Genomic DNA, 26,931 nt, shown 5'->3' with positions numbered 1-26,931 from the left:
AGAATTAGAAATGAAAAAGGAGAAATAACAACTGACACTGCAGAAATACAAAGGATCATGGAGATTACTACAAGCAACTATATGCCAATAAAATGGACAACCTGGAAGGAATGGACACATTCTTAGAAAAGCACAACCTCCCGAGACTGAACCAGGAAGAAACAGAAAATATAAACAGACCAATCACAAGCACTGAAATTGAAACTGTGATTAAAAATCTCCCAACAATCAAAAGCCCAGGACCAGATGGCTTCATAGGTGAATTCTATCAAACATTTAGAGAAGAGCTAACACCTATCCTTCTCAAACTCTTCCAAAATATTGCAGAGGGAGGAACACTCCCAAACTCATTCTACGAGGCTACCATCACCTTGATACCAAAACCAAAGGTGTCACAAAAAAAGAAAACTACAGACCAGTATCACTGATGAACACAGATGCAAAAATCCTCAACAAAATACTAGCAAACAGAATCCAACAGCACATTAAAAGGATCATACACCATGATCAAGTGGGGTTTATCCCAGGAATGCAAGGATTCTTCAATATACGCAAATCAATCAATGTGATACACCATATTAACAAATTGAAGGAGAAAAACCATATGATCCTCTCAATAGATGTAGAAAAAACTTTAGACAAAATTCAATACCCATTTATGATAAAAACCCTCCAGAAAGTAGGCATAGAGGGAACTTACCTCAACATAATAAAGGCCATATATGACAAACCCACAGCCAACATCGTTCTCACTGGTGAAAAACTGAAACCATTTCCTCTAAGATCAGGAAGAAGACAAGGTTGCTCACTCTCTCCACTATCATTCAACATAGTTTTGGAAGTTTTAGTCACAGAGATGAGAGAAGAAAAAGAAATAAAATGAATCCAAATCGGAAAAGAAGAAGTAAAACTGTCACTGTTTGCAGATGGCATGATACTATACATAGAGAATCCCAAAGATGCTACTAGAAAACTACTAGAGCTAATCAATGAATTTGGTAAAGTAGCAGGAAACAAAATTAATGCATAGAAATCTCTTGCATTTCTATACACTAACGACAAAAAATCTGAAAGAGAAATTAAGGAAACACTCCCATTTACCATTTCAACGAAAAGAATAAAATACCTAGGAATAAACCTACCTAAGGAGACAAAAGACCTGTATGCAGAAAAGTATAAGACACTGATGAAAGAAATTAAAGATGATACAAACAGATGGAAAGATATATCATGTTCTTGGATTGGCAGAATCAACATTGTGAGAATGACTATACTATCAAGGCTGGCTATGAGAATTACCTTATTTCATGTTTAGAGCACTATATTTTCATATGATCTTAGCTAGGGAATTTTATAGATAAGGAAACTGATTTTTAAAAAGGTAACTTTTCCAGGGTTGGGATAAAAATCCAGCCTTGTGTTCTTTTCTACTATATTTTGTCCTCTCCCAAGATGGTCCTTTTTTTGTCCTTACATCCAACATTATTTTTCCATTTTATATAGTCATGCTTAAGGAGGTACTAAGAAACCTAGAATATGTTGTGAAACTAGGCTTTGGAACCTAGGAAAAATGACCTCACGATCATCAGAAGACCCGAAGACAATCATGTCAGGGTGTTGAGAGCTATGTCCTTGAGTGTTTATACATTTATAAATGGTGATGAACAGCTCTGCAGAGCTGACATATTTCAAGGGTTTTAAGTGTGAAATCTAAAGTCAGAAATTTAATGGTACTTATTTGCTAATACAAATATGGTAATTAAGCAGCCCCCTTTGAAGCTCTGAGCTATGACCACCAAAGAATGGAAGAAGAGATTTAAGGATAAACCATTCGTCTGAAACCACAGTTACTTGGTGAGAGATTACCACAGAGGACATCACACATGTGCCTAGAGTGAAAAGGCCCTTTCTCTATCAGTTTAAATAGAGAGATTTCCTTTGTTATATTAGTTATTTCCCAATATCAAGTAGCTTAATTACCTAAAATTTTCAAATACTCCCCAAATGTAGAATGTATATAATCCATCTTTAAGCATTTTCTTAATCCTTTCTTTTAATTGTACTAAATATTTAAGATGCCTTTGTTTTAAACTAACATTAAACAAATCACTCTTCCAATAAATTTAAGTTTCCAATGCCAAAAATTAGGATAGATGCATTCCAAATCAAGCCACACTAGGGTGTAAAAGCCAAAGGTAAGTTTGGGGGATGGGGGTGGCTGTTAACTTGGCAGAAGTGCAAGAATCTTTTAGATTTGGGATCAGATTATTGTTTTTCTATTAGGTCAATTTTTTACCTGTATTTTTTCACTTTAATCCATAAAATAAGGTTAAAGTTACTTATTTCTCACCCACCTTATATAACATTCAATTCAATTCAACAGGAACATTAATAGTCTAAAATGTAGTAGAATCTTACAATGTCATAAAAAGTTTCTAAGAGTTTATACTTTAGTAGAAGAAATCAGGCTCTTTTAATTATTCAAATATAAATAAGGCATTTTAATCAGGTATGGCCTGATTATATGCCAACACAGGCATGTAATGAAAGTAATACTTATTTAGATTCACATCATTTGGAAAGTTTAATGGTACTAAAACAAAAAGAGCTATAAAAATCAAACTAAAGCCATTTATGCAATAGAAGTTGGTGATTTATTTGTGCTGTAAAAAAAGTAGAACACTTACTTCTACCAAATCCATATCCTTAAGACTTAGTCCTGTTTTCTTCAGTGCCCCACTGATAGCAGGGACAGGACCTATATAAGAACAAAACCCAATTTCATCTTATAAGTATCAAATTTCTCCTTCTTTACTAAACAGGTAAGTAAGGAGGAAATAAAGTGACAGTGGCTGAAACTCTTGCCACCCTGATAGCACACAATACTAAATGATATGACAATAAAGAAACAGGAAATGGGACCAGGGTGAAAAGCTGTTTATGCAAGTTGTAGATGAGAGACTTAACATGAAAAGTTCTACCATAAGTGACTTTAAGAGTTCAAACAGCCAAAGGAGTCATATGGGGTTTTGTATAGATCATTCTTTTTTTTTTTTTTCCTATAAAGTCTTCCTTTATTAATGAACTCCTATTTCCCTCATGGTAATATTGAGAGATCGAAGCTCATTGGTTCCACAAATTTATACACACATCTATGTACATACACACATAGGTGTTTTTTCGCTCTTTTTTAAAAAATGTATTTTATTTTTTTAATTTTAGTTTTTATTTCAAAAAATTTTTGGCCGCTTTGTGCAGCTTGTGGGATATTAGTTCCCCAACCAGGGATTGAACCCAGGCCACAGCAGTGAAAGCGCCAAGTCCTAACCACAGGAGCACCAGGGAATTCCCATGTATAGATCATTCTTAATACCAAATGGTAAGGCAGACTGAACGCTCTCCTGGGATACAAATCATATGTATTCCCAATATAGAAGTGACTGTGGCTACACTCTGAATTTTCAGGCCCATCTGGACAAAAGGCAAGAAACAGCAGTAGTATCTCCATATGGGCATAGTAAGATAGGAAGCTACTAGGCACTTTAGGGAAAAGATATCTGAAGCAAGGAGACGTTTATAACTCCAATGGTAAGCAGATATTTTAAATAAAACATAACCCCCACTGAACAAATGCAAATCCACCTTAAAAAGCTTTTGAAATAAACTTTAGCTCCCAGATTTCTGGTGATCACTAATGACAGTTTAATACTGCTCATAATTTTTAAGTAAATTGATATTTCTTTCCAAAAAAAAAAAATCTGGCTAGGGATGATTATCTACTTCTCCATCTGTTCTTAGAGAATAAAATTACCATAAATGTCTAAAAAGAAAAATATGTGGTGTGTTTTGTTGAATTCAAGTAGTCAAATATTCTGTATCAAGTTTCACAAACATACCTAAGGTAAAATGGGAAATCAGTCTTTATAAGAAAAGCATAACACAATCTAAATATAATGTAATTAATTTTGTCACCTAGTTAAAAAGTTTCTTGGACAACAGTCTGCTGATTGGTAGGGCCATGCAATTAACACTTTTCGATTTAAAGCATCAGTTCTATACTGGCTACTGATTTAATACAGAATCTAATTCCAGATTCTCTTTGTGTCTCTAAGACATGAAAATGGGATGGGTAGTCGATAGAAGAGCATCAGTTATCCAGCATGGTCAGGGGATGAAGTATCCTACAGGGGTGAAAGGCACACAGAACTAAAAGCTGAGGGTGTAAAACCATTGTACATACTTCCATGTCTTCATAACCACAGTCAGCATGACTAAATGTGTTCATATTAACTTAGAATCATTACACTCAATTGTAACAATATGCTAGGCCACAAGCTAATTTTTAAAGGACTGTTTCCATACCACTCTGCTATTTACTGGGACTCAGGAAGGTAGAGTATTCTTGTTGGGAAAAGGGACACTTTCCTAGTGCTAGCTCCTACCACTAACAGCTGTGTAGCCTTGGGTACCTTTGGGGGCTATAAGTGTCTCACCAGAAGTGCTTTGAGCTGGTTTTTAACTCACTTCTTTTGAAGCACTGGAATCCTTTCTACAAATGAAGCCCTATAACAGATAAAGCAAGAGCTGCCCCGGCTGAAGAGGCATTTCAATGGCATTTATTGTACTACAGGGCAAACATTCAGGCCCTGAAATAGAAGGAAGTAAAACTACATTTTCTTGCTCACTAACTATGTCAAAATGTATCAGAACCTCTTAAATGAGGTTAAACTGAAAACTATAAAATAACTACTTATCTATATCAAATAAATATGGTTGATCATCAAAACAATCAAGGTACACTGAAAAAACCCCACATTCCTAGGCTCTACCCTGGACCTACTGAAACAAAACCTTGGGGTGGGGTAGGGTTATGGGTAGATTCTGATCATCATTTGGGGTTGGAAACCACTGCCCTAGATACCAAAATGATAAATGCCATACCAACATACAGATATTTAATTTTTCAAGCTACCTTCCATTTCTAAGACAAAAGTTATATTTTGCTGACAGTGGGTAGCTGAAAGCTAGTAAGCTTTTAAGGCTGTAATAAAGAAAAAAAAAAGACTTACAAGGCAGTTACTAGAGTTGTGGGAAGATTAAATGAGATATATTAAGGACCATGTGTAAAACACCCAGTGGGGTGTGTATCTTCTCTATTTCACCCCATGATTTTTCCATCTCACGTTTTCTTCTATCTTATCAGTACCTCGTAATACTTCTATGTTGTTTACCGTGTGTTAATTTTATGTATCTTAAATGGACAATGGGACACGATTACTGCCCAAAAGGAGTTTACATGGTCTTGGTCTTCCTATTATGCTTGGCACAGTTTTTCATAAAGATAAGTTGTTTAAATGATTGATTAACAACTCCTTTTCTCTACAAGTGCCCTTGATTTGGCTACTGTTTCAGGAATCTGAATGCCAAAGAAGCCTTATCTTCAGAAATGTAACAGAACCAGTTTGTTTCACTACAAACTTACCAATACCCATGATAGCGGGATCACATCCAGACACAAAATAGCCCACAATTCTTGCCAGTGGTGTGAAGTTATGTTTTTTAACAGCATCTTCACTAGCTATGATAACAGCTCCAGCACCATCAGAAATCCCCTTGGAAACAAAAACAGATGTTAACTAGAGGGTAAAAGAATATAGTTAATCAAGGTTTGAACTAATGGAGTGGTATTAGGATTATGGCAATACATAGGAAAGAGTGCCATAATTTGGGATACAAGTAGTATTAGTGGCACACTGCTGGATTAAAGAGATTGTTTTAGGCACAGAATACAACCTCACTAAGGGAAAATAGGAAAGAATGTCAAGAAAAATCTTATATCCAGATGTGGGTAGATGTAAGAAGAAATCTGATGAGTTGTATACATGAGGAAGAAAAACTAAAATAATAAACCAGGTAGATTTCCTTCTAACATTCTGAAAAGACTAAGAAATCGGAAAAGTATTATATAAGGGCTCCTGGCTAAAATATTTTATTTTGGACTATGAAAACCCAAATTAATAGAATATGAACACTACTAGCTTAAGCTAGATAACCAAAGACTAGCATGAAAGGTATCTAAAAGGTACTGCATGATTATTTTGCATTGAACACATCAGGAAGAGTTCAAGATAATCCGTGGTGCTACCTACCGATGCGTTCCCTGCAGTAACGGTTCCTTCTTTCTTGAACACTGGAGGAAGTTTGTTTAACTGCTCCAGCGTTGTTTGGGGCCGAGCATGTTCATCTACCTGCATTGTCTGTTTTCCTTTCTTTGTCTTCACCTCAATTGGTGCCATCTCATCGTTAAAGTAACCAGCATCATTAGCTGAAATAGTAGAAAGACTATTCATAAGAATGGGGAAAAAAAAGAACAGAAAGCAGAAAAATGAAATCAAATATATCCTTCAATTTATTTATTTAGGCTGCGCCACACAGCTTGCAAGATCTTAGTTCCCCAACCAGGCGTGGAACCCATGCCCCTTGCAGTGGAAGCGCAGAGTCCTAACCACTGGACTGCCAGGGAAATCCCTATATTTCAGTTTAATTTCTATTCTATCCTTTCCTCTCAGCCTATTTTAATATAAGCCTTTATTACTTACATAACTTACCTTGCCTATTGGAGGATTTAATATACTATCATCCATGCAGATGCGTTCTGTACCTTTTTAAAATTACAATTTCTGATTTTTTTACAAGGTACTGCTAGACTATTAGTGTTTGTTACCTACAGGTGTAATGGCACTGAATGGATTTAATGCCCTTTTTTAACTTCTCTGGGTGAGACATGAAGTAATTAAAAAGTTACCAAGCTGTACCTACAGTCAACAATAATGTATTGTACACTTAAAATTTTATTAAGAGGATAGATCCCACGTTAAGTGTTCTTACCACAATAAGAAAAAAAGTTACCAAGTTGTCTATGTCACCAAGTAATCTATCACTGAAATTTAATGACAGGCAACCTGAAGAAATTATATGTGCTATCACTGACACAATTCTAAGTAAAACAGCTTACCTACTTCCACCTCCACTGACTGGACTGGACAATAGTAATATAAAGTTTCAGAAATAGAGTAAGCCAGGAATAATATCACCTTAATTTTGATATCACTTTATAGCAGGCTAACACTTTCCTTATTTGGTTCTCACAACAACTCTGTTAGGAAAAAAGGGAAGGCAAATATTTTTATCTCTATTATTAGCTCAGTGAATAAATACTTGGTGAACAAATGACTTGACTGAAGTCAGAAAAACTGTATGTGGCAAAACTAGAAATAGGCTGATAACGCTTGACCTCTACACCAATACCCTTTCACTTAAATGTGTAACTAAAAAACAGAGGATGAGTTGGATTGGCTCCATTAGACTTATCCCTCCTGAAATGCTAAAATGAACTTTATCCTCACTATTCCAAGTATTTAATACCCCTAAATAAGAGTTTCTGCTCATTTATAATAGTTTAGTTTTCAAAACCCTTTTCAGAGGACTAACAAATTTCTTCAACTCACCATACTGATAAAAGAATGGCTGCCATCTTGCTCGTTTTGGACTGGCTCACCAGCAGTGTGCAATGTTACACAAGGGCACCATGGCACCACATCTAGGGCCTTGGACTAGTTCTGAGTCTCTGAGTCAGGCGCAAGGATTCTCAATTAGGAATGGGAGAGACGAGTCATAAAAGGATACCCAGTGGGTCTTTCCCAAACATATCATCCCCTTCTTGTGCATACGATATGCCTCTCAGGGAAGGACATCTTCTCTGTCCCAGCTGTCCCAGTGAGCCATCATCTCTGATGGAGTGTATCACAGCCCTCAGAGTCTTCTGCTGACCAGTTTGGGGCAAAATTCAAGTGTCCAGATAGGGCCAATTAACCATACTACTTTTTAAGTAGTATTCACATACTTCAAAAGAGAAACACTCAGTTAATTTGCAATTATAGAATATTTAATCATTAAAAAACAGGAATGATGAAAACATGTGGTTTTCTAAAGGTATAATTTTAAACTAATATTATTATATGACCTTTATAATCTAAAATGATAAAAATCTTTCCTAGTTTTCTTTCTATAGATATTTATAATAAACAATTTCACTGACCAGCCTTCCACCTCTGCTGTGACTGCAGGGCATATTTGTCACTGTCTTCTCTGCTTATTTTATGTTTTGCAGCAAGATTCTCTGCAGTAATTGCCATTGGGATTTGGATATGCTGATCTGTTAATCCTGTCCACAAAGAGTCTTCCAGCTATTAAAAGAAATTAATAAAATGATCTGTAAAGCGTATCTTTTGAAAGTAATATGCTATCATTTCTTTAAATTTAAATAATCAACAGTTCCAATAAAAATAGTAAAATTAGATTTTCTGATAAGCATTTAGTATTATGATTTATATTTGGTTCTGAGACATTTTTTAAAAACCATCCAACACCATAATAAAATGCACACACCCTCCTTTCTAAATGCAGGGCTCTAAAGAGAGCCAACAGTGCTAAACGTGCAGGGTGACACACACAGGAACTCACCCCACAATCAAAACTTAAACCCTTGTGGTTCCATTTTGTAAGAAACTTCACAGAGTCCTCATGCAACACTTCCCTGCAGCTACCTTTGTAAAGCAGTTACAAGCCCCTCACAAAAGCGTACGGCTGTGCTCTTTTTCCATCCCATGCCTTCTGTGGTAGGAACAGCTGGTTCTATCAGCTGTTACTACAAGGTTGAAAAGAGCCTGGAATAGGCTCCTTGAGTAATGGTTGGTATTTGTTATCCAATTAGTTAGTCTCTGATAAATGTACTCCACCTGTTTCTTCTAGACTGCCTTGTCACCTTTTGAGTCACTGACCTGTCTTCCCAAAGGTTTTCTTAAACATATTAGGTATCGCAAATATTACCTCATATTTTCTAAGTCTTACTCCTTTCAGCTTTCAAAAAGGCAAGGTGAGAAACTGGGTGAACGGGATAAATCAATGATTACGACTGGGAAATCCTAAGAATATACAATGTCATCAGCCCTTTGATGTGGGAAGGACAGCATACTATCACTCTTTTTTCTTTTAATATTTATTTATTTGGTTGCACCAGGTCTTAGTTGAGGCAGGTGGGCTCCTTAGTTGTGGTACACGAACTCTTAGTTGCAGCATGCGTGTGGGATCTAGTTCCCTGACCAGGGATCGAACCTGGGCCCTCTGCATTGGGGGCGCGGAGTCTTAATCACTGTCCCACCAGGGAAGTCCCTATCACTTTTTTTCAGTACTACTCAGGCAGTTCTCAAAGGGTCGTTTTTTATCTGACTGATTTGGGACACTATGAACTGTATTTGAGGAGAATGTTTTCTGCGATAAAGAAGAAATCTATTCAATGGAGATTGCTCCAGAAATAAAATTTCCATAAATCATGGTAAAGATTTAATTATTTGGTTTACCAGTTATTCAGTAGAGAGATTAATTCAACCTTTGCCCATCTTTTTAATCCACTCCTTCCCTTCCTCTATCTCCCCAGGTGTTAATGCCACTACCAAAGATGTGCCGAGATAAAGTCTAATTTTATGTGAGTTAAAATGTCAAAATTAACAACTATGAAATAGTTTACAAATTTCAAATCATTCATATTTTGCCAATCCCCTATTAACAAAATTGGTTTAAAAATTTTTCTCTACCCCAAAATGCTGTTATTAAAATTATAGTATATAAGAATATATAACATAAGAAATAATCTTTAAAAATTTTAATGGTTCCAACCTTGAGATCTGATCCAAACGTAGTTCCAAAACGAATATTTCTGACATAGAAGGGAGCCTGGCTCATGCTTTCAGTTCCTCCACACAAGACAACTTCAGAGTCTTTAACACAAATTTCCTATTTAAAAACAAATGAATGACAACAATGAAACCTTTTATTGTGACAGAAGTATGTCCCTAAAAGTATGTATTAAGCAGTAAACCAATAGTAAAGCTAATAAGCAACATACCCTCGCTTAACAGTAAAACTTCCACATTATATTGTCTCAAAGGGAAATACTCGTAAAGTAATTGCAAAGCAAATGCTAAAATATCCATTCCCAAGATACAAGAAGAAAAAAAAACGAACAGACTTCAATCATTTGTGCAGAAGTAACAAATCCTACCTACATTTTGACAAGGAATGGTAATTCTTAACTCAATACAAATCTTGAAAATTAACATAGATATTAATGTCTGGTATAAATGTACAGATTGCCAGCAGATAATAAAGAATAAATCCTTTAAAAAGGCAAAAGTAAAATTTACCCTATTAATGAATGAATCTGAAGGAGACCACAGATTTATAAGAACTAGGTTAACCTAGAGGACTCATAAAAAGGAACCTGTTTCATTCTTCCAACTTTTTCTATTATTTGCATTTCTCAGAAAAACAGCAAAGAACAACCCTCCAGGAGAGAGACCTTCAAGATGGCGGAGGAGTAAGACGTGGGCATCACCTTCCTCCCCACAAATACATCAAAAATACATCTACATGTGGAACAATTCCTACAGAACACCTACTGAATGCTGGCAGAAGACCTCAGACTTTCCAAAAGGCAAGAAAATCCTGATGTACCTGGGTAGGGCAAAAGAAAAAAGAAAAAACAGAGACAAAAGAATAAGGACGGGACCTGCACCTCGGGGAGGGAGCTGTGAAGGAGGAAAAGTTTCCACACACTAGGAAGCCCCTTCAATGGCAGAGACAGGGGGTGGGTGAGGTGGGGGGAAGCTTCGGAGCCACGGAGGAGAGCACAGCCACAGGGGTGCAGAGGGCAAAGAGGAGAGAGTCCCCGCACAGAGGATCGGTGCCGACCAGCACTCACCAGCCCGAGAGGCTTGTCCGCTCACCTGCTGGGGCGGGCGGGGGCTGGGAGCTGAGGCTCGGGCTTCGGAGGTCAGATCCCAGGGAGAGGACTGGGGTTGGCTGTGTGAACACAGCCTGAAGGGGGCTAGTGTGCCACAGCTAGCCAGGAGGGAGTCCGGGAAAAAGTCTGGAACTGCCTAAGACAGAAGAGACCATTGTTTCGGGATGTGCGAGGAGAGGGGATTCCTTCCCCATGTGCCCACAGAAGGCAGAGCACTGCCTAAGCGAGCTCCAGAGACGGGCATGAACCACGGCTATCAGCTCAGATCCCAGAGACAGACATGAACTGAGAATGCTGCTGCTGCTGCCACCAAGAATCCTGTGTGCAAGCGCAAGTCACTACTCACACCCCCCCCCCCCCAGGAGCCTGTGCAGCATGCCACTGACAGGGTCCTGAGATCCAGGGACAACTTCCCCAGGAGAACATACAGCACACCTCAGGCTGTTACAATGTCATGCCAGCCTCTGCTGCCATAGGCTCGGCCGGCATTCCAGTTATGACTACCACACCCCTTCCTCTCCCTGGCCTGAGTGAGGAAGAGAGCCCTAATTAGCCGCTGCTTTAACCCCCTCCTGTCTGGGCAGGGAACAGACGCCTGAGGGTGACCTACATGCAGAGGCGGGGCCAAATCCAAAGCTGAACCCCAGGAGCTGTGCGAACAAAGAAGAGAAAGGGAAATTTCTCCCAGCAGCCTCAGGAGCAGTGGATTGCATCTTCACAATCAACTTGATGAGCCCTGCATCTGTGGAATACCTGAATAGACAACAAATGTTCCCAAAACTGGGGCAGTGGACTTTGGGAGAAACTGTAGACTTGGGGTTTGCTTTCTGCGACTGATTTATTTCTAATTTTTATGTTTATCTTAGTTTAGCTTTTAGTGCTTGTTACCATTGGTGGATTTGTTTATTGGTTTGGTTGCTCTCTTCTTTTTTGTTTTTTAATTTAAAAAAATTTTTTATTTGTTTTTATTTATTTATTTATTTATTTATTTATTTATTTACCTTCCCTTTCTTCTGAGCCGTATGGCTGGCAGGGACTCAGTGCTCTGGCCAGGTGTCAGGCCTGAGCCTCTGAGGTGGGAGAGCCGAGTCCAGGACACTGGACCACCAGAGACCTCCCAGCCCCACGTGATATCAATCGGCGAGAACTCTCCCAGAGATCTCCATCTCAACACTAAGACCCAGCTCCACCCGATGGCCAGCAAGCTCCAGTGCTGGATGCCCCATGCCAAACAACTAGCAAGACAGGAACACAACCCCACCCACTAGCAGAGAGGCTGCCTAAAGTCATACTAAGTTCACAGACACCCCAAAACACACCACCAGACGTGGCTCTGCCCTCCAGAAAGACAAGATCCAGCCCCACCCACCAGAACACAGGCACCAGTCCCCTCCACCAGGAAGCCTACACAACACACTGAACCAACCTCACCCACTGGGGAGAGATACCAAAAACAACAGCAACTATGAACCTGCAGCCTTCAAAAAGGAGACCGCAAACACAGTAAGTTAAACAAAATGAGAAAACAGAGAAATATGAAGCAGATGAAGAAGCAAGGTAAAAACCCACCAGACCAAACAAATGAAGAGGAAATAGGCAGCCTACCTGAAAAAGAATTCAGAGTAATGATAGTAAAGATGATTCAAAATCTTGGAAATAGAATAGAGAAAATACAAGAAACATTTAACAAGGACCTAGAAGAACGAAACAGCAAACAAACAATGATGACCAACACAATAAATGAAATTTAAAATTCTCTAGAAGGAATCAATAGCAGAATAACTGAGGCAGAAGAATGGATAAGTGACCAGGAAGATAAAATAGTGGAAATAACTGCCTCAGAGCAGAATAAAGAAAAAAGAATGAAAAGACTTGAGGACAGTCTCAGAGACCTCTGGGACGACATTAAAAGCACCAACATTCGAGTTATAGGGGTCCCAGAAGAATACAAAAAGAAAGGGTCTGAGAAAATATTTGAAGAGATTATAGTTGAAAGCTTCCCTAACATGGGAAAGGAAATAGTCAATCAAGTCCAGGAAGCACAAAGAGTCCCATACAGGAAAAATCCAAAGAGAAACATGCCAAGACACATATCAATCAAGGTATCAAAAATTAAATATAAAAAAAAAGAAATTAAAAGCAGTAAGGGAAAGCAACAAATAACATACAACGGAATTCCCATAAGGTTAACAGCTGATCTTTCAGCAGAAACTCTGCAAGCCAGAAGGGAGTGGCAGGACATATTTAAAGTGATGAAAGGGAAAAACCTACAACCAAGATTACTCTACTCAGCAAGGATCTCATTCAGATTCGATGGAGAAATTAAAACCTTCACAGATAAGCAAAAGTTAAGAGAATTCAGCACCATCAAACCAGCTTTACAACAAATGCTAAAGGAATTTCTCTAGGCAGGAAACACAAGAGAAGGAAAAGACCTACAAAACAAACCCAAAACAAGAAAGTGGTAATAGGAACATACATACCGATAATTACCTTAAATGTAAATGGATTAAAAGCTCCAACCAAAAGACACAGACTGGCTGAATGGATACAAAAACAAGACCTGTATATATGCTGTCTACAAGAGTCCCACTTCAGACCTAGGCACACATACAGACTGAAAGTGAGGGGATGGAAAAAGATACTCCATGCAAATGGAAATCAGAAGAAAGCTGGAGTAGCAATACTCATACCAGACAAAAGAGACTTTAAATTAAAGACTATCACAAGAGACAAAGAAGGACACTGCATAATGATCAAGGGATCAATCCAAGAAGAAGATATAACAATTATAAATATTTATGCACCCAACATAGGAGTATCTCAAGGCAAATGTTAACAACCATAAAATGGGAAATCGACAGTAACACAAAAATAGTAGGGGACTTTAACACCCCACTTTCACCAATCATCCAAAATGAAAATAAATAAGGAAACACAAGCTTTAAATGACACATTAGACCAGATGGAGTTAATTGATATTTGGGACATTCCTTCCAAAAACAACAGAATACACTTTCTCCTCATGTGCTCCTGGAACATTCTCCAGGATAGATCATATCTTGGGTCACAAATCAAACCTCAGTAAATTTAAGAAAACTGAAATCGTCTCAAGTATCTTTTCCAACCACAATGCTATGAGACTAGATATCAACTACAGGAAAAAAAACTGTAAAAAATACAAACACATGGAGGCTAAACAATATGCTACTAAATAACCAAGATATCACTGAAGAAATCAAAGAGGAAATCAAAAAATACCTAGAAACAAATGACAATGAAAATACGATGACCCAAAACCTATGAGATGCAGCAAAAGCAGTTCTAAGAGGGAAGTTTATAGCAATACAATTCTACCTCAAGAAACAAGGAAAGTCTCAAATAAACAACCTAACCTTACACCTAAAGCAATTAGAGAAAGAAGAACAAAAAAGAACCCAAAGTTTTTTGGTTCTTCAAACCATAGAAGGAAAGAAATCATAAAGATCAGATCGGAAATAAATGAAAAAGACATGAAGGAAACAATAGTAAAGATCAATAAAACTAACAGATGATTCTTTGAGAAGATAAACAAAATTGACAAACCATTAGCCAGACTCATCAAGAAAAAAAGGGAGAAGACTCAGATCAACAGAATTAGAAATGGAAAAGGAGAAGTAACAACTGACACTGCAGAAATACAAAAGATCATGAGAGACTGCTACAAGCAACTACTATATGTCACTTAAATGGACAACCTGGAAGAAATGGACAAATTTTTAGGAAAGTACAACCTTCCAAGACTGAACCAGGAAGAAATAGAAAAGATGAACAGACCAATCACAAGCACTGAAATTGAAACTGTGATTAAAAATCTTCCAACAAACAAAAGCTCAGGACCAGATTGCTTCACAGGAGAATTCTATCAACCATTTGGAGAAGAGCTAACACCCATCCTTCTCAAACTTTTCCTAAATATAGCAGAGGGAAGAACACTCCCAAACTCATTCTATGAGACCATCATCACCCTGATACCAAAACCAGACAAAGTTGTCACAAGAAAAGAAAACTACAGGCCAATATCACTTGTGAATATAGATGTAAAAATCCTCAAGAAAATACTAGCAAACAGAATCCAACAGCACATTAAAAGGATCATACACCATGATCAAGTGGGGTTTATCCCAGGAATGCAAGGATTCTTCAATATACGCAAATGAATCAATGTGATACACCATATTAACAAATTTAAGGAGAAAAACCATATGATAATTTCAATAGATGCAGAAAAAGCTTTCGACAAAATTCAACACCCATTTATGATAAAAACTCTCCGGAAATTGGGAGAATTCCCATAGAGGGAAACTACCTCAACATAATAAAGGCCATTTACGACAAACCCACAGCCAAGATGATTCTCAATGGTGAAAAACTGAAACCATTTCCTCTAAGATCAGGAACGAGACAAGGTTGCTCACTCTCTCTGCTATCATTCAACATAGTTTTGTAAGTTTTAGCCACAGAAATCAGAGAAGAAAAAGAAATAGAAGGAATCCAAATTGGAAAAGAAGAAGTAAAACTGTCACTGTTTGCAGATGGCATGATACTATACATAGAGAATCCCAAAGATGCTACTAGGAAACTACTAGAGCTAATCAATGAATTTGGTAAAGCAGCAGGATACAAAGTTAATGTATAGAAATCTCTTGCATTCCTATACACTAACGACGAAAAATCTGATGGAGAAATTAAGGAAACACTCCCATTTACCACTGCAACAAAAAGAATAAAATACCTAGGAATAAACCTACCTAAGGAGATTACAGATCTGTATGCAGAAAACTATAAGACACTGATGAAAGAAATTAAAGATGATACCAACAGATGGAGAGATATACCATGTCCTTGGATTGGAAGAATCAACATTGTGAAAATGACTCTACTACCCAAAGCAATCTACAGATTCAGTGCAATCACACTACCCTATCACACTACCAATGGCATTTATCACAGAACTAGAACAAAAAATTTTACAATTTGTATGGAAACACAGAAGACCCCGAATAGCCAAAGAAATCTTGAGAAAGAAAGATGGAGTTGGAGGAATCGGGCTCCCTGACTTCAGACTATACTACAAAGCTACAGTGATCAAGACAGTATGGTAGTGGCACAAAAACAGAAATGTAGATCAATGGAACAGGATAGAAAGCTCAGAGATAAACCCACACACCTACGGTCACCTTACCTTTGATAAAGGAGGCAAGAATATACAATGGAGAAAAGACAGTCTCTTCAGTAAGTGGTGCTGGGAAAACTGGATAGCTTCATGTAAAAGAATGAAATTAGAACACTTCCTAACACCATACACAAAGATAAATCCAAAATGGATTAAAGACCTAAATGTAAGGCCAGACACTATAAAACTCTTAGAGGAAAACATAGGCAGAACGCTCTATGACATACATCACAGCAAGATCCTTTTTGACCCACCTCCCAGACAAATGGAAATTAAAACAAAAATAAACAAATGGGACCTAATGAAACTTAAAAGCTTTTGCACAGCAAAGGAAACCATAAACAAGATGAAAAGACAATCCTCAGAATGGGAGAAAATATTTGCAAATGAAGCAACTGACAAAGGATTAATCTCCAAAATATACAAGCAGCTCAATATCAAAAACACAAACAACCCAATCCAAAAATGGGCAGAAGACCTAAATAGACATTTCTCCAAAGAAGATATACAGAGAGCCAATAAACACATGAAAGGATGCTCAACATCACTAATCATTAGAGAAATGCAAATCAAAATCACAACGAGGTATCACCTCACACCACGCAGAATGGCCATCATCAAAATATCTACAAACAATAAATGCTGGAGAGGGTGTGGAGGTAAGGGAACCCTCTTGCAGTGTTGGTGGGAATGTTAATTGATACAGTCACTATGGAGAACAGTATGGAGGTTCCTTAAAAAGCTAAAAATAGAACTACCATATGACCCAGCAATCCCACTACTGGGCATATACCTTGAGAAAACCATAATTCAAAAACAGACATGTACCACAATGTTCATTGCAGCATTATTTACGATAGCCAGGACATGGAAGCAACCTAAGTGTCCATCAACAGATGAATGGATAAAGATGTGGCACATATATACAATGGAATATGACTCAGCCATAAAAAGAAATGAAATTGAGTTATTTGTAGTGAGGTGGATGGACGTAGAGTCTGTCATACAGAGTGAAGTAAGTCAGAAAGAGAAAAACAAATACCATATGCTAACACATATATATGGAATCTAAAAAAAACAAGGTTCTGATGAACCTAGGGACAAGACAGGAATAGAGACGCAGACCTAGAGAATGGACTTGAGGACCCAGGGAGGGGGAAGGGGAAGCTGGGATGAAGTGAGAGAGTAGCACTGACATGTATAGATTACCAAATGTAAAACAGATAGCTATTTGGAAGCAGCTGCATAGCAAAGGGAAGTCAGCTCAGTGCTTTGTGACCACTTAAGAGTGGTGGGATAGGGAGGGTGGGAGGGAGACACAAGAGGGAGGTGATATGGGGATATATGTATACATATAACTGATTTACTTTGTTATACAGCAGAAACTAACACAGTATTGTAAAGCAATTATACTCTAATAAAGATGTTAAAAAAAAAAAAGATCTACCTACTGGATATAATATTGCATAATTTTAAAATAACAGAAAACTCAAGACAGCAAGGCATAGTAGAACTAATGGTGGTAGGTTGCACTTAGATATTTTAAATAATATACATAAAGCATTGTAACATACAACCTGGCACATAAGAACTCATGAAATAAGTTCTTATTAATATTACATAAACTTATTATCTCACTTAATTATACTAACTAATGAAGTATGCATGCTTATATCAGTTACACTAAGTAGAAAACTAAGTCTCATGGCTTCTCTATTTTAAATTACTATCTTGAATACAACAAAATGGACTCCATCCCAAGAATGTGAATATAAAAGCTTTTGTCCCATTATAGTAATGAAAATCACATAAGGTCTCAAAATTTATAGCTGTGATAAAATATAGACAGCAGCAAAGGAAAACTCTGTCTGATCTGTAATAATGTCAACCTCATTTAAGGAGGGATATAGTTCTCAATATATAAGCACCACTTTTATTCTCTATTATGCCATTCTCTTTTCTTATATACTTTTTCCCTCTCTTGTCTTACCAGTCCTGCCATCACATATATGATAATTGGTCAAGCAATTCATCTTTGCTATAAGCTTGGTGAAAAAGCAAAACATATGCGCTAAGTACGCTGAAGAAAGGGTAAAATTAATAACAACAAAAGCCTAAAAACATGATTTCCTTGGTGGAAAGTTGTTCAAAGTCAATTTCACACAAATTTTCTTTCCAACCACAAAGGAATCAAGAGTAATAATCATTATTAGTGGTGTTGTTTCCCAATATTTAGTAAGACAGTGTATAAAATCTAAGTGCCTTGAAGAAACCACCAGAAATTTAAGACTTAAGGGCTCAGGAATAATAGTATTAAAAGAAGTCAGAGCAATATTCTTCTTAGAGTCATAATAACATTAATGATGAAACTGCATTTAGCCTAGTCCCTTAGAAAATTTAGTAATAACAATATTCCTGTGTTTTAAAGGGAAGAATTTAGTAGTGTTAGGCAGAGGAGTAAAATCTTACCTTGAGGTTACAGAAACATTTAATCATCTTGATTCTCTCCTACTCTGCTATAATATATATTACATTAACTAGATTTATATTCCTATCTATTTTTAAGACATTTTCCACGTTTTGTTATATCAAAACAAGCAGACCATTCATTTATATGGATTCAGAATAGGACAATCCTAGTTATCATCCATAGCATTATGTTACTATATTTGACAATGATGGAAGATTGTGTATGTAGATTGCCTACACCTGTAATAAAAGTAGATTAGATTAATTTGTTCCTAATTCAAATTTGATTCCATTTGAACAAAATCCCAAGTCATATGGCTCAGAACAAAGTCTATATTTGACTTCCACAATTTAAAAAGACATTGACAAAATGAAAAGGAGTTGAGGAAATCCCCAAAGCTGTATATTTAGACCTAGTTCATTTTCACCAAGATCAAGATGTTATTTTACAGACCGAGTTAAAGAATGAGTTTTCACCAGGGGCCAGCTAATATTTATTTTCTCTAAGGACTAAAAGAGAAAAAATTGGAACCTGATTCATGATGATTCAGATTAGAAAAAATAGAAAATGTTTTGAAATTTCAGAGTTATTAACTATCACAATGAATATTATTGAGGCTGTGAATTTCCTTTGCATATGTTAAGATTGGCCTCCTTCTATCATCCATGTGGGATAATATATGCAGCTTTAGCTGCCAAAAGTTGTGCAGTGAAAACAGCTACATTTAACGTTGTGGTGTGATAATACACACTATAGTTGAGGATTCTGCATGTACCTTTGCTTTTCTGTTAATAAAGTAGATTCAAATTTTATTTTTAGTGTGAAATAATTAGAGAGATTTATGGAGTCATCTATCCTACTCAGCTTGTTCTCTTTATTATAGAATGGGTTAAAAAGAAAATTTAATCTTTAAAAAATATCCTCTAAGAATTCAAGATTTGCATGTATCTCGTTGTGGTGATCTGTAGCTTTTGTGTACCCGGCTGTCTACGGTTATAATTAAAAAAAAAAAAAAAAAAAAGCAGTATACAGATGAACCTGAACCATAAATTATTTAACATATTGTAAAGTTTGTAAATGTATGTTTTAGGAATGTTCTGTATAAGTTCTCAAAGAAAATCAAAGGTGAACTCAGACAACTAGTTTTTGTACATTTACACGAAAAATAGCATGTTACACATTGCAGCTTTTCAATCACTCGTCTGCAGCTACACTCAACATGCTCCTGGATATTTCATTGCACTGGTTGTACATGTAGTTGCTGTTATTTTTACAACAGCCGTGCAGCACCCCAGAGGCTGAATTCAGGAAATGAAATTGAAGCTTATTGAAATTTGAGGAACGACTGTCCAGTAACATAGAGAAACAAGAAAATAAGTTGATTTTGCCCCTTATAAATGAACAAAATTGATTAGTAAATGAGCCAAGTTGTCCTTCAATTCTGTATCAAATGTCCAGTGCAAGTTCTGATTACTAAAATCTATGCAATTAAAATATTATAAACCCCTTGTTACATGGGTACGCTATCAAGACATTTACCTGAATGTTATTTCAACAATAAGCATAATTAACAATGTTATAGCTTTGAGGTTTTACGTAGACATTAAAAACGCCTATAATGAAAATTAAACAAAAACGAGGACTTTTTCAGTACCAATAATTAACCAAGTTTTTGCAAGTTAAAGATAAATGTACAATTTTAAATTAAATGGCAAACTAATATGGCTACTGATTCTCTTCCTCAAAGCTTAACCTGAGAGAGGTTCCAGAAACAAGAGAGGTTTATGAATCTTGTAACCTAACAGAAAAACTTTGATAACACAGTTATAAAATGAGTGTAACTGTGCTCTGATAAAACTTCATTTATGGACACTTGCATTTAAATTTCATATAATTTTCATGTGTCATAAAATACTATTCTTCACTTAATTTTTTAATTATTTAAAACTGTAAAAAATATTCTTAACTTGTAGGCTGTAGAAGAGCAAGCAGCAGGCAAGATTTGCCAATGGGCTGTAATTTGCTGATCCCTAAGCCAAAAGGAAAAAGACCGGGTCTAAGGAGTCTTCCAAAAGTCATCAGCAATGACTGAAGAAGAAAGAATTAGAAAAAAGTTGAGATATGAAGTAAAAAATTATGTAATCTAAGTACCCAATTATTTATTTAAATATATATCTAAAATTCACACAGTGACCTTCTCTAGAGGTAGGAATTTAGGGTACTTTTATTATTTTTCTTCTCTATTTTTCTAAAATCCCCATAATGAACATGTTATGTTTTTATTATTAGAAAATAAATCACTTTAAATCTGGAGGGAAAAAAACCCCAAAAAACCCTCCAAGAGCCTGATGTTTAAAATGATTGCTAGGAAAATCAGGGTCACTACCTGATATATTGTTACAGAAATAAATTAACCTGAAAGTGATTTATTCATTACAATGTTTTATCTTTTATTTTGTAATAACATGAAGACTTTGACAACTTAGATTTTACTATATCCCTTTTCCTTATGCTCAAGGGAACAAATGTATTTGCCCAACTATCCCTTGAAGAGATTATGCTAGTTTGTACTTCTACCAACAGTATCATTCAGTTCCTCTGTAATAAAATACATTTCTTATCATCCTCTAAATTCTCCAACTCCCTTCCTCATCTTAGAGTCTTTATTCAGTGTTTCAAACTGCCTTGCCGGGCACTCTCACAGACCTGGGTTCAGATTCTTCCTCTACAACTTAGTAACCTTAATGCCTTTAATAACCAGTTTCCTTGCCTGTAAAATGGGAATAATAGTTCTTGCCTCACAGGACAGTTGTGAAGATTAAATGAGATACTGAATGTAAATCTATGTGCACAGTGTTTGGCACATAGGAAGCACTCAATAAGAATGACAGTCATGACTAGCTTTTTAAAAATTGTGATAAAATACACATAACATAAAATTTACCATTCTAACCAATTTTAAGTATACAGGTCATTAAGTACATTCACACTGTTATGCAACCAACCACCATCCATCTCCAGAAGTCTTTTTTCAATTTCCAAACTGAAACCCCATACCCATTAAACACTAATGCCCCATTCTCTCTTCCTCACCAGCCCCAACAATCCCCATTCTACTTTCTGTCTCTATGAATCTGACCACTCGAGGGACCTCATATAAGTGGACTCATACAGTATTTGTCCTTTTGTGACTGGCTTACTCCATTTAGCATAATGTTTTCAGGGTTCATTACTAGTTTTTAAGAAACTAATTTCTATGAATATTTTTCCAAGAAAAATTAAATATTGACCTCTCCTAATAAGTACTATAAAATTAAAAACCTACACTGTTATATTGAAGTGAGTCATTTCCTCTAATAACTATTAATATTTTCAGAGAATTAAATAAAATGTTGCCTATACCTGACATCCATTCACAATGGACTGGAAACCGGAGCCACAGAGCCTATTAACAGTGACAGCTGGGGTCTCTTTTGGGATTCCCACACGCAAACCAACATGTCTTGCCAAGTATATAGCATCTGAAGAAGTCTGGAACAGAGGGAAAAGAAAAAGAATTTCCTCTATATATCTAGGAATTAAGAAGAAGGACACAATACAGTAAAATGTTCACAATTTTTCAAAAATTATAAATTATATGGCTCTAAGGTAGGACACAATGCATACAGGTACAGCATATTTTATATAATACGTGTTAATGATTTGAATAAAAACTGTAATTTGGCCAACTCGTTTTTAAACAAAGTATGAGAAATCCTTATATTAAATCCTCAGTAGAACACAGAATTTCATAACAATTAGAACTGTTTAAAAATGGAATACTCTATCTCGAAGTAGTACGTTCTTTGACAGAGGCAGCATTAGAGGCTATGGTTCTCAACCTTGGCTGCACAGTGGAACAACCGAGGAAGCTTCATTAACACAGTGATGCTCAAGCTCCTAACCAAACCAATTAAACCAGAAAGGCTGGAGGGGGCCACAGGCATCAGTAGTTACTTTTAATAGCACCCAGGTGATTGTAATGTGTAACCAAGGCTGAGGCTGGCTGACCTAGGAAGGGGAGAGATGAACAATGGTCAGGAGAATAAGAGGTGGGACTAGACCACTGCTTCCCAAACTTTAAAATGCATACTGGGGCATCTTGTTAAAATGTAGGTTCTCAATAAGTAGGTCTAGAACTACCTGAGATTCTGCATTTCTAACCACTGCTCTGGTGAGGCCAATGCTGCTGGTCCAAGGACCACACTTTGAGTAAGAAGGGATGAAACGACTTCTTTTTCTTTTTAACAATAACAACAGCTTTTATTGTAGAGAGAGCTAAAGCAAATTTGATAAAATGTAAAGTTACAAGAATAGTACAATGAACACCCTAAAGTTACCTTGATGGACCAATTCTTTACGTTTTATCAAATTTGCTTTAGCTCTCTCTACAATAAAGGTACATTAGTGCCTTTAACACCAAGAACTTTAACACCTCTCAAAATAGGCAGGACATAAATATATAAGTTCAAAATATAGTCGATTCTTATTATGTGTAGATTCTATACTTGCAAATTCACCTACTTGCTAAAATTTATTTGTAACCCCCAAAATCAATACTGGCAGCACTTTTGTGGTCATTTGCAGACGTGCAGAATGGAGAAAAATTTTAGCTGCCTGATATGCACGTTCCTAGCTAAGGATGAACAAGGGGACACTCTGCCTTCTTGCTTCAGCTCTCATCCTAGAACAGTGATCTTCCTGCAGCCTATTTAGTTTTATGCATTTTTGTGCTTCTTGTGGGTGATTTTGCTGTTTAAAATGGCCCCCAAGTATATAATGCTGAAGTCCTTGCTGTCCAGTATCCCTAAGAAGGCAGTGATGTGCCTCACAGAGAAAATATATGTTAGATAAACTTCATTCAGGCATGAGTGATAGTGCTGTTGGCTGTGAGTTTAATGCTAATGAGTCAACAATATATATTAAATACGAAACATATATAAAACAAGGTTATGTACTGATCAGTTAACAAAAATGTTGTGACCATAGGCTCACAGGAACCTCACCCTGTCATTTCCCCTGGGAGCAGTGGTTCAATAGTTGCTAATTCAGTGTACACGGCAACTATATAAAACATAACTACTGTGAATAATGAGAACTGACTACCATGAACAGTTGTGTGCCAATAAATTAGATAATTTAGGTGAAAAGGACAAGTGCCTAGAAAGACACAAACTACCGAAACCAACTCAAAGAAAAATAGACAATCTGAATAGACCTATAACAAGTGAAGACTGAATTAATTAGTAATCAAAACACTACTCACCAAAAAAGCCCAGACTGGCTTCATTACTGAATTCTACCAAACATTTAAAGGAGCATTAATACCAATTATTCACAAACTCTTCCTAAAAAATAGAAAAGGATCACTTCCCAACTCATCATGAAGCCAGAATTATCCTTATATCAAAACCAGACAAAGACATCACAAAAAAGTACAGATTAATATCTCTTATGAATATGGATATAAAAATCTCCAACAAAATACTAGCAAACAGAATTCAGCAATGTATAAAAAGAATTATATGCCATGACCAGTGTAAGGGTCATCCAGAAAGGTAAGGTTGTTTCATCACCTGAAAGTCAATTAATATATCACATTGTATCAACAGAATAAAAAACAAAAATCATATGATCATCTCAATTGACATAGAAAAAGCACTTGACAAAATCCAACACCTTTTCATATAAAAACATTCAATAACCTAGGAAAAGAAGAGGACTTCCTCAACCTGATGAAGGGCATCTAGAAAAACCCATATAATCATACTTAATGGTGAAAGACTGGATGCTTTCCCCACAATATCAGGAACAAGACAGGGATATCCATTTTTTGTCTCTTTCATTCAACATCAGAGGTTCTAGACAGAGCAATTAAGCAAGAAAAATAAATACATAAATAAAAGAAATCCAGATTGGAAAGAAAGAAGCATAACTATCTGTACTCTCAGATGACATGATGTTATATATAAAAAATCCTAAGTAATCAACTAGAAAACCATTAGAAGTAATAAATGAGTTCTGCAAGGTTTCAGGATATAAGATTAATATATAGAAATCAATTGCATTTCTTTTTTTGAAAAATCAGCTGCATTTCTATACACTTTCAATGAACAATCTGAAAATGAAATAAGAAAACAATTCCATTCACAATAGCATCTAAAAGAACAAAATACTTAAAAATAAATTTAACAAAAGAAGTGTAAAACATATTCTGACAACTCTAAAACATTGTTGAAAAAATTAAAGAGGATTTATACAAGTGAAAAAACATGCCATGTTCATGGCAATACTCCTTCAACTGACCTACAGATTCAAAACAATCTCTATCAGAATCTTAGCTGACTTCTTTGTAGAAATGGGTAAACAGATTCTAAAATTATCAAACTGCAGGAGACCCAGAAGAGCCAAAACAACTTTGAAAAGAATAACTAAGTAGGAGGACTCACATTTCTTGATTTCAAAACTTACAAAGAAGCAGTGATGATCAAGACAGTGTGGAACTGACATAAAAAGGATAGACATATAGATCAGTAGAAGAGAACTGGGAGTCCCAAAATAAAATCATGTGTCTATGGTCAACTGATTTTCAATAACAGTGCCAAGACCATCCAATGGGAGAAAGAATAGTCTTTTCAACAAATGGTGCTAGAACAACTGGATAGCCACATGCAGAAGAATGAATTTGGACCTGTACCTCAAAACACATATAAAAATTAAATCAAAATAAATCAAAGGCCTAAATGTAAGAGCTAAAACTATAAAACTTAGAAGAAAACATAGGGATAAGTCTTCATGGCCTTAGAATATGGAAATGGGTTCTTAGATAATGACACCAAAAGCCTGAGCAACAACAACTGAAATTGGGCTTCATCAAAATTTAAAATTTTCATACTCCAAAAGACATTATTAAGAAATGAAAATATAACAAAGTATAGAAAAATATTTACAAATCATGTATCTGTTAAGGGACTCATATCTAGGATATATAAAGAACACTTATGACTCAATAATAAAAAGACAAATAACCCAATTAAAAAACGAGAAAAGGATATGAATTAGACATTCTCCAAGAAGACATGGCAATGGCAACAAGCTAATGAAAAGATGTTCAACATCATCAGTCATCAGGGAAAGGCAAATTAAAACCACAATGAGATACTACTTCATATTCACTAGAATGGCTATAATAAAAAGACACACAATAACAAGTGTTGACAAGGATGTGGCAAAAGTGGAACCTTCATACACTGTAGGTATGAATGTAAAATGTTTCAGCTGCTTTGGAAAACAGTCTGAAAGTTTCTGAAACAATTAAATGTAGAGATACCATAGAGCCTAGCAATTACACTCATAGGTATACATCCAAGGGAAATAAAAACCTATGTCCATACACAAACTTGTACTTGATGTTCAAAGCAGCATTATTCACAAGGGACAACTGTGCACCTTTTTCTGAGCCTTATCCCAGCTCTAAGAGCTGAAAGCGCTCAGCGCAGGAGGTGGCAGTAGCCTCAAGTCTTCTCAGCCTGCCTCACCCTTCTCACTCTGTAACCACCTTCCTTAATGAGGCAGGAGAACAGTGATTAGGGCCCCAGTACTGTCAGTGGCAATGCACTCAATGTAGAGCCTCCGTCCCACCAGTGAGGTCTGGGAAGAGTAAGACACTCCCCACTTCATGGCCACACTTTGAAGGAATATTCAGCTTTCAATTACTGCAAATGAATCATCTAGTTTGTACACCATACATAGCAAGGTAGAGGGTAAAGGAGCTTCTCGTTTCCCACAGAACACTGACCAAGCTCCTACTGTGTGTAAGAAATTATGGGAGATGTGTTGCATTGCTTGGGTTTGCTACTCTTAGTGGCACACAGAGAGAACCAATTTACTTCAAATAAGTCGAGGAAATTAATTTGCTATTTAAGAAGCAATAAAGTGTATCCCAAGTCCCAGATAGATCCCAGATAGATATATAGTTTCTGAATGTATGTTCTTTTGAATTATATATGTCCTTTTGAATTATATATGCCATTGCTTCTGGAGTCAGAGGACTCCTCAAATTATGAATACCTTCAACTATTATTAACTAGTACACCATTACAACACGTTAAAGGGATTATTTTTAGAAACTGATAAAAGAAAGCAATAGGAATGAATATGTCCCTTCAGCCCTGCTAACCTGCATGACATTGCCTACAACGACACTGTCAATAGTTTCAGGCAAGACTTTGCCAGCAGACAAGGCAGCCCTGGCAGCAGATTCAGCCAAGTCAGTAGCTGTGAAGTCTTTCAGAAGACCTCCATAAGCTCCAAAGGGTGTCCGCTTAGCAGCAACGATGAACACAC

General features: G+C 36.4%; 1 protein-coding gene across 2 annotated transcripts in view; it reads right to left on the bottom strand.

Moving 5' to 3' along the window:
• Positions 1–26,931, bottom strand: part of ACAA2 (acetyl-CoA acyltransferase 2) — a 41,683-nt gene that overhangs the window by 6,731 nt on the left and 8,021 nt on the right. For both annotated transcript variants that reach the window (XM_082355435.1, XM_082355436.1), the window contains exons 2-8: positions 26,765–26,931; positions 21,949–22,077; positions 9,736–9,852; positions 8,099–8,246; positions 6,150–6,325; positions 5,483–5,612; positions 2,688–2,758 (exon numbers count right to left, since the gene is read on the bottom strand). In XM_082355435.1, the coding sequence (XP_082211561.1) occupies positions 2,688–2,758; positions 5,483–5,612; positions 6,150–6,325; positions 8,099–8,246; positions 9,736–9,852; positions 21,949–22,077; positions 26,765–26,931 (938 nt within the window). The remainder of the gene's footprint in view (positions 1–2,687; positions 2,759–5,482; positions 5,613–6,149; positions 6,326–8,098; positions 8,247–9,735; positions 9,853–21,948; positions 22,078–26,764) is intronic.

Source organism: Balaenoptera borealis (assembly GCF_965194805.1).
Source record: "Balaenoptera borealis genome assembly, chromosome: 14".
Classification (NCBI taxonomy): Eukaryota; Metazoa; Chordata; class Mammalia; order Artiodactyla; family Balaenopteridae; genus Balaenoptera; species Balaenoptera borealis.
This window is presented reverse-complemented; position numbering and strand designations above follow the sequence as displayed.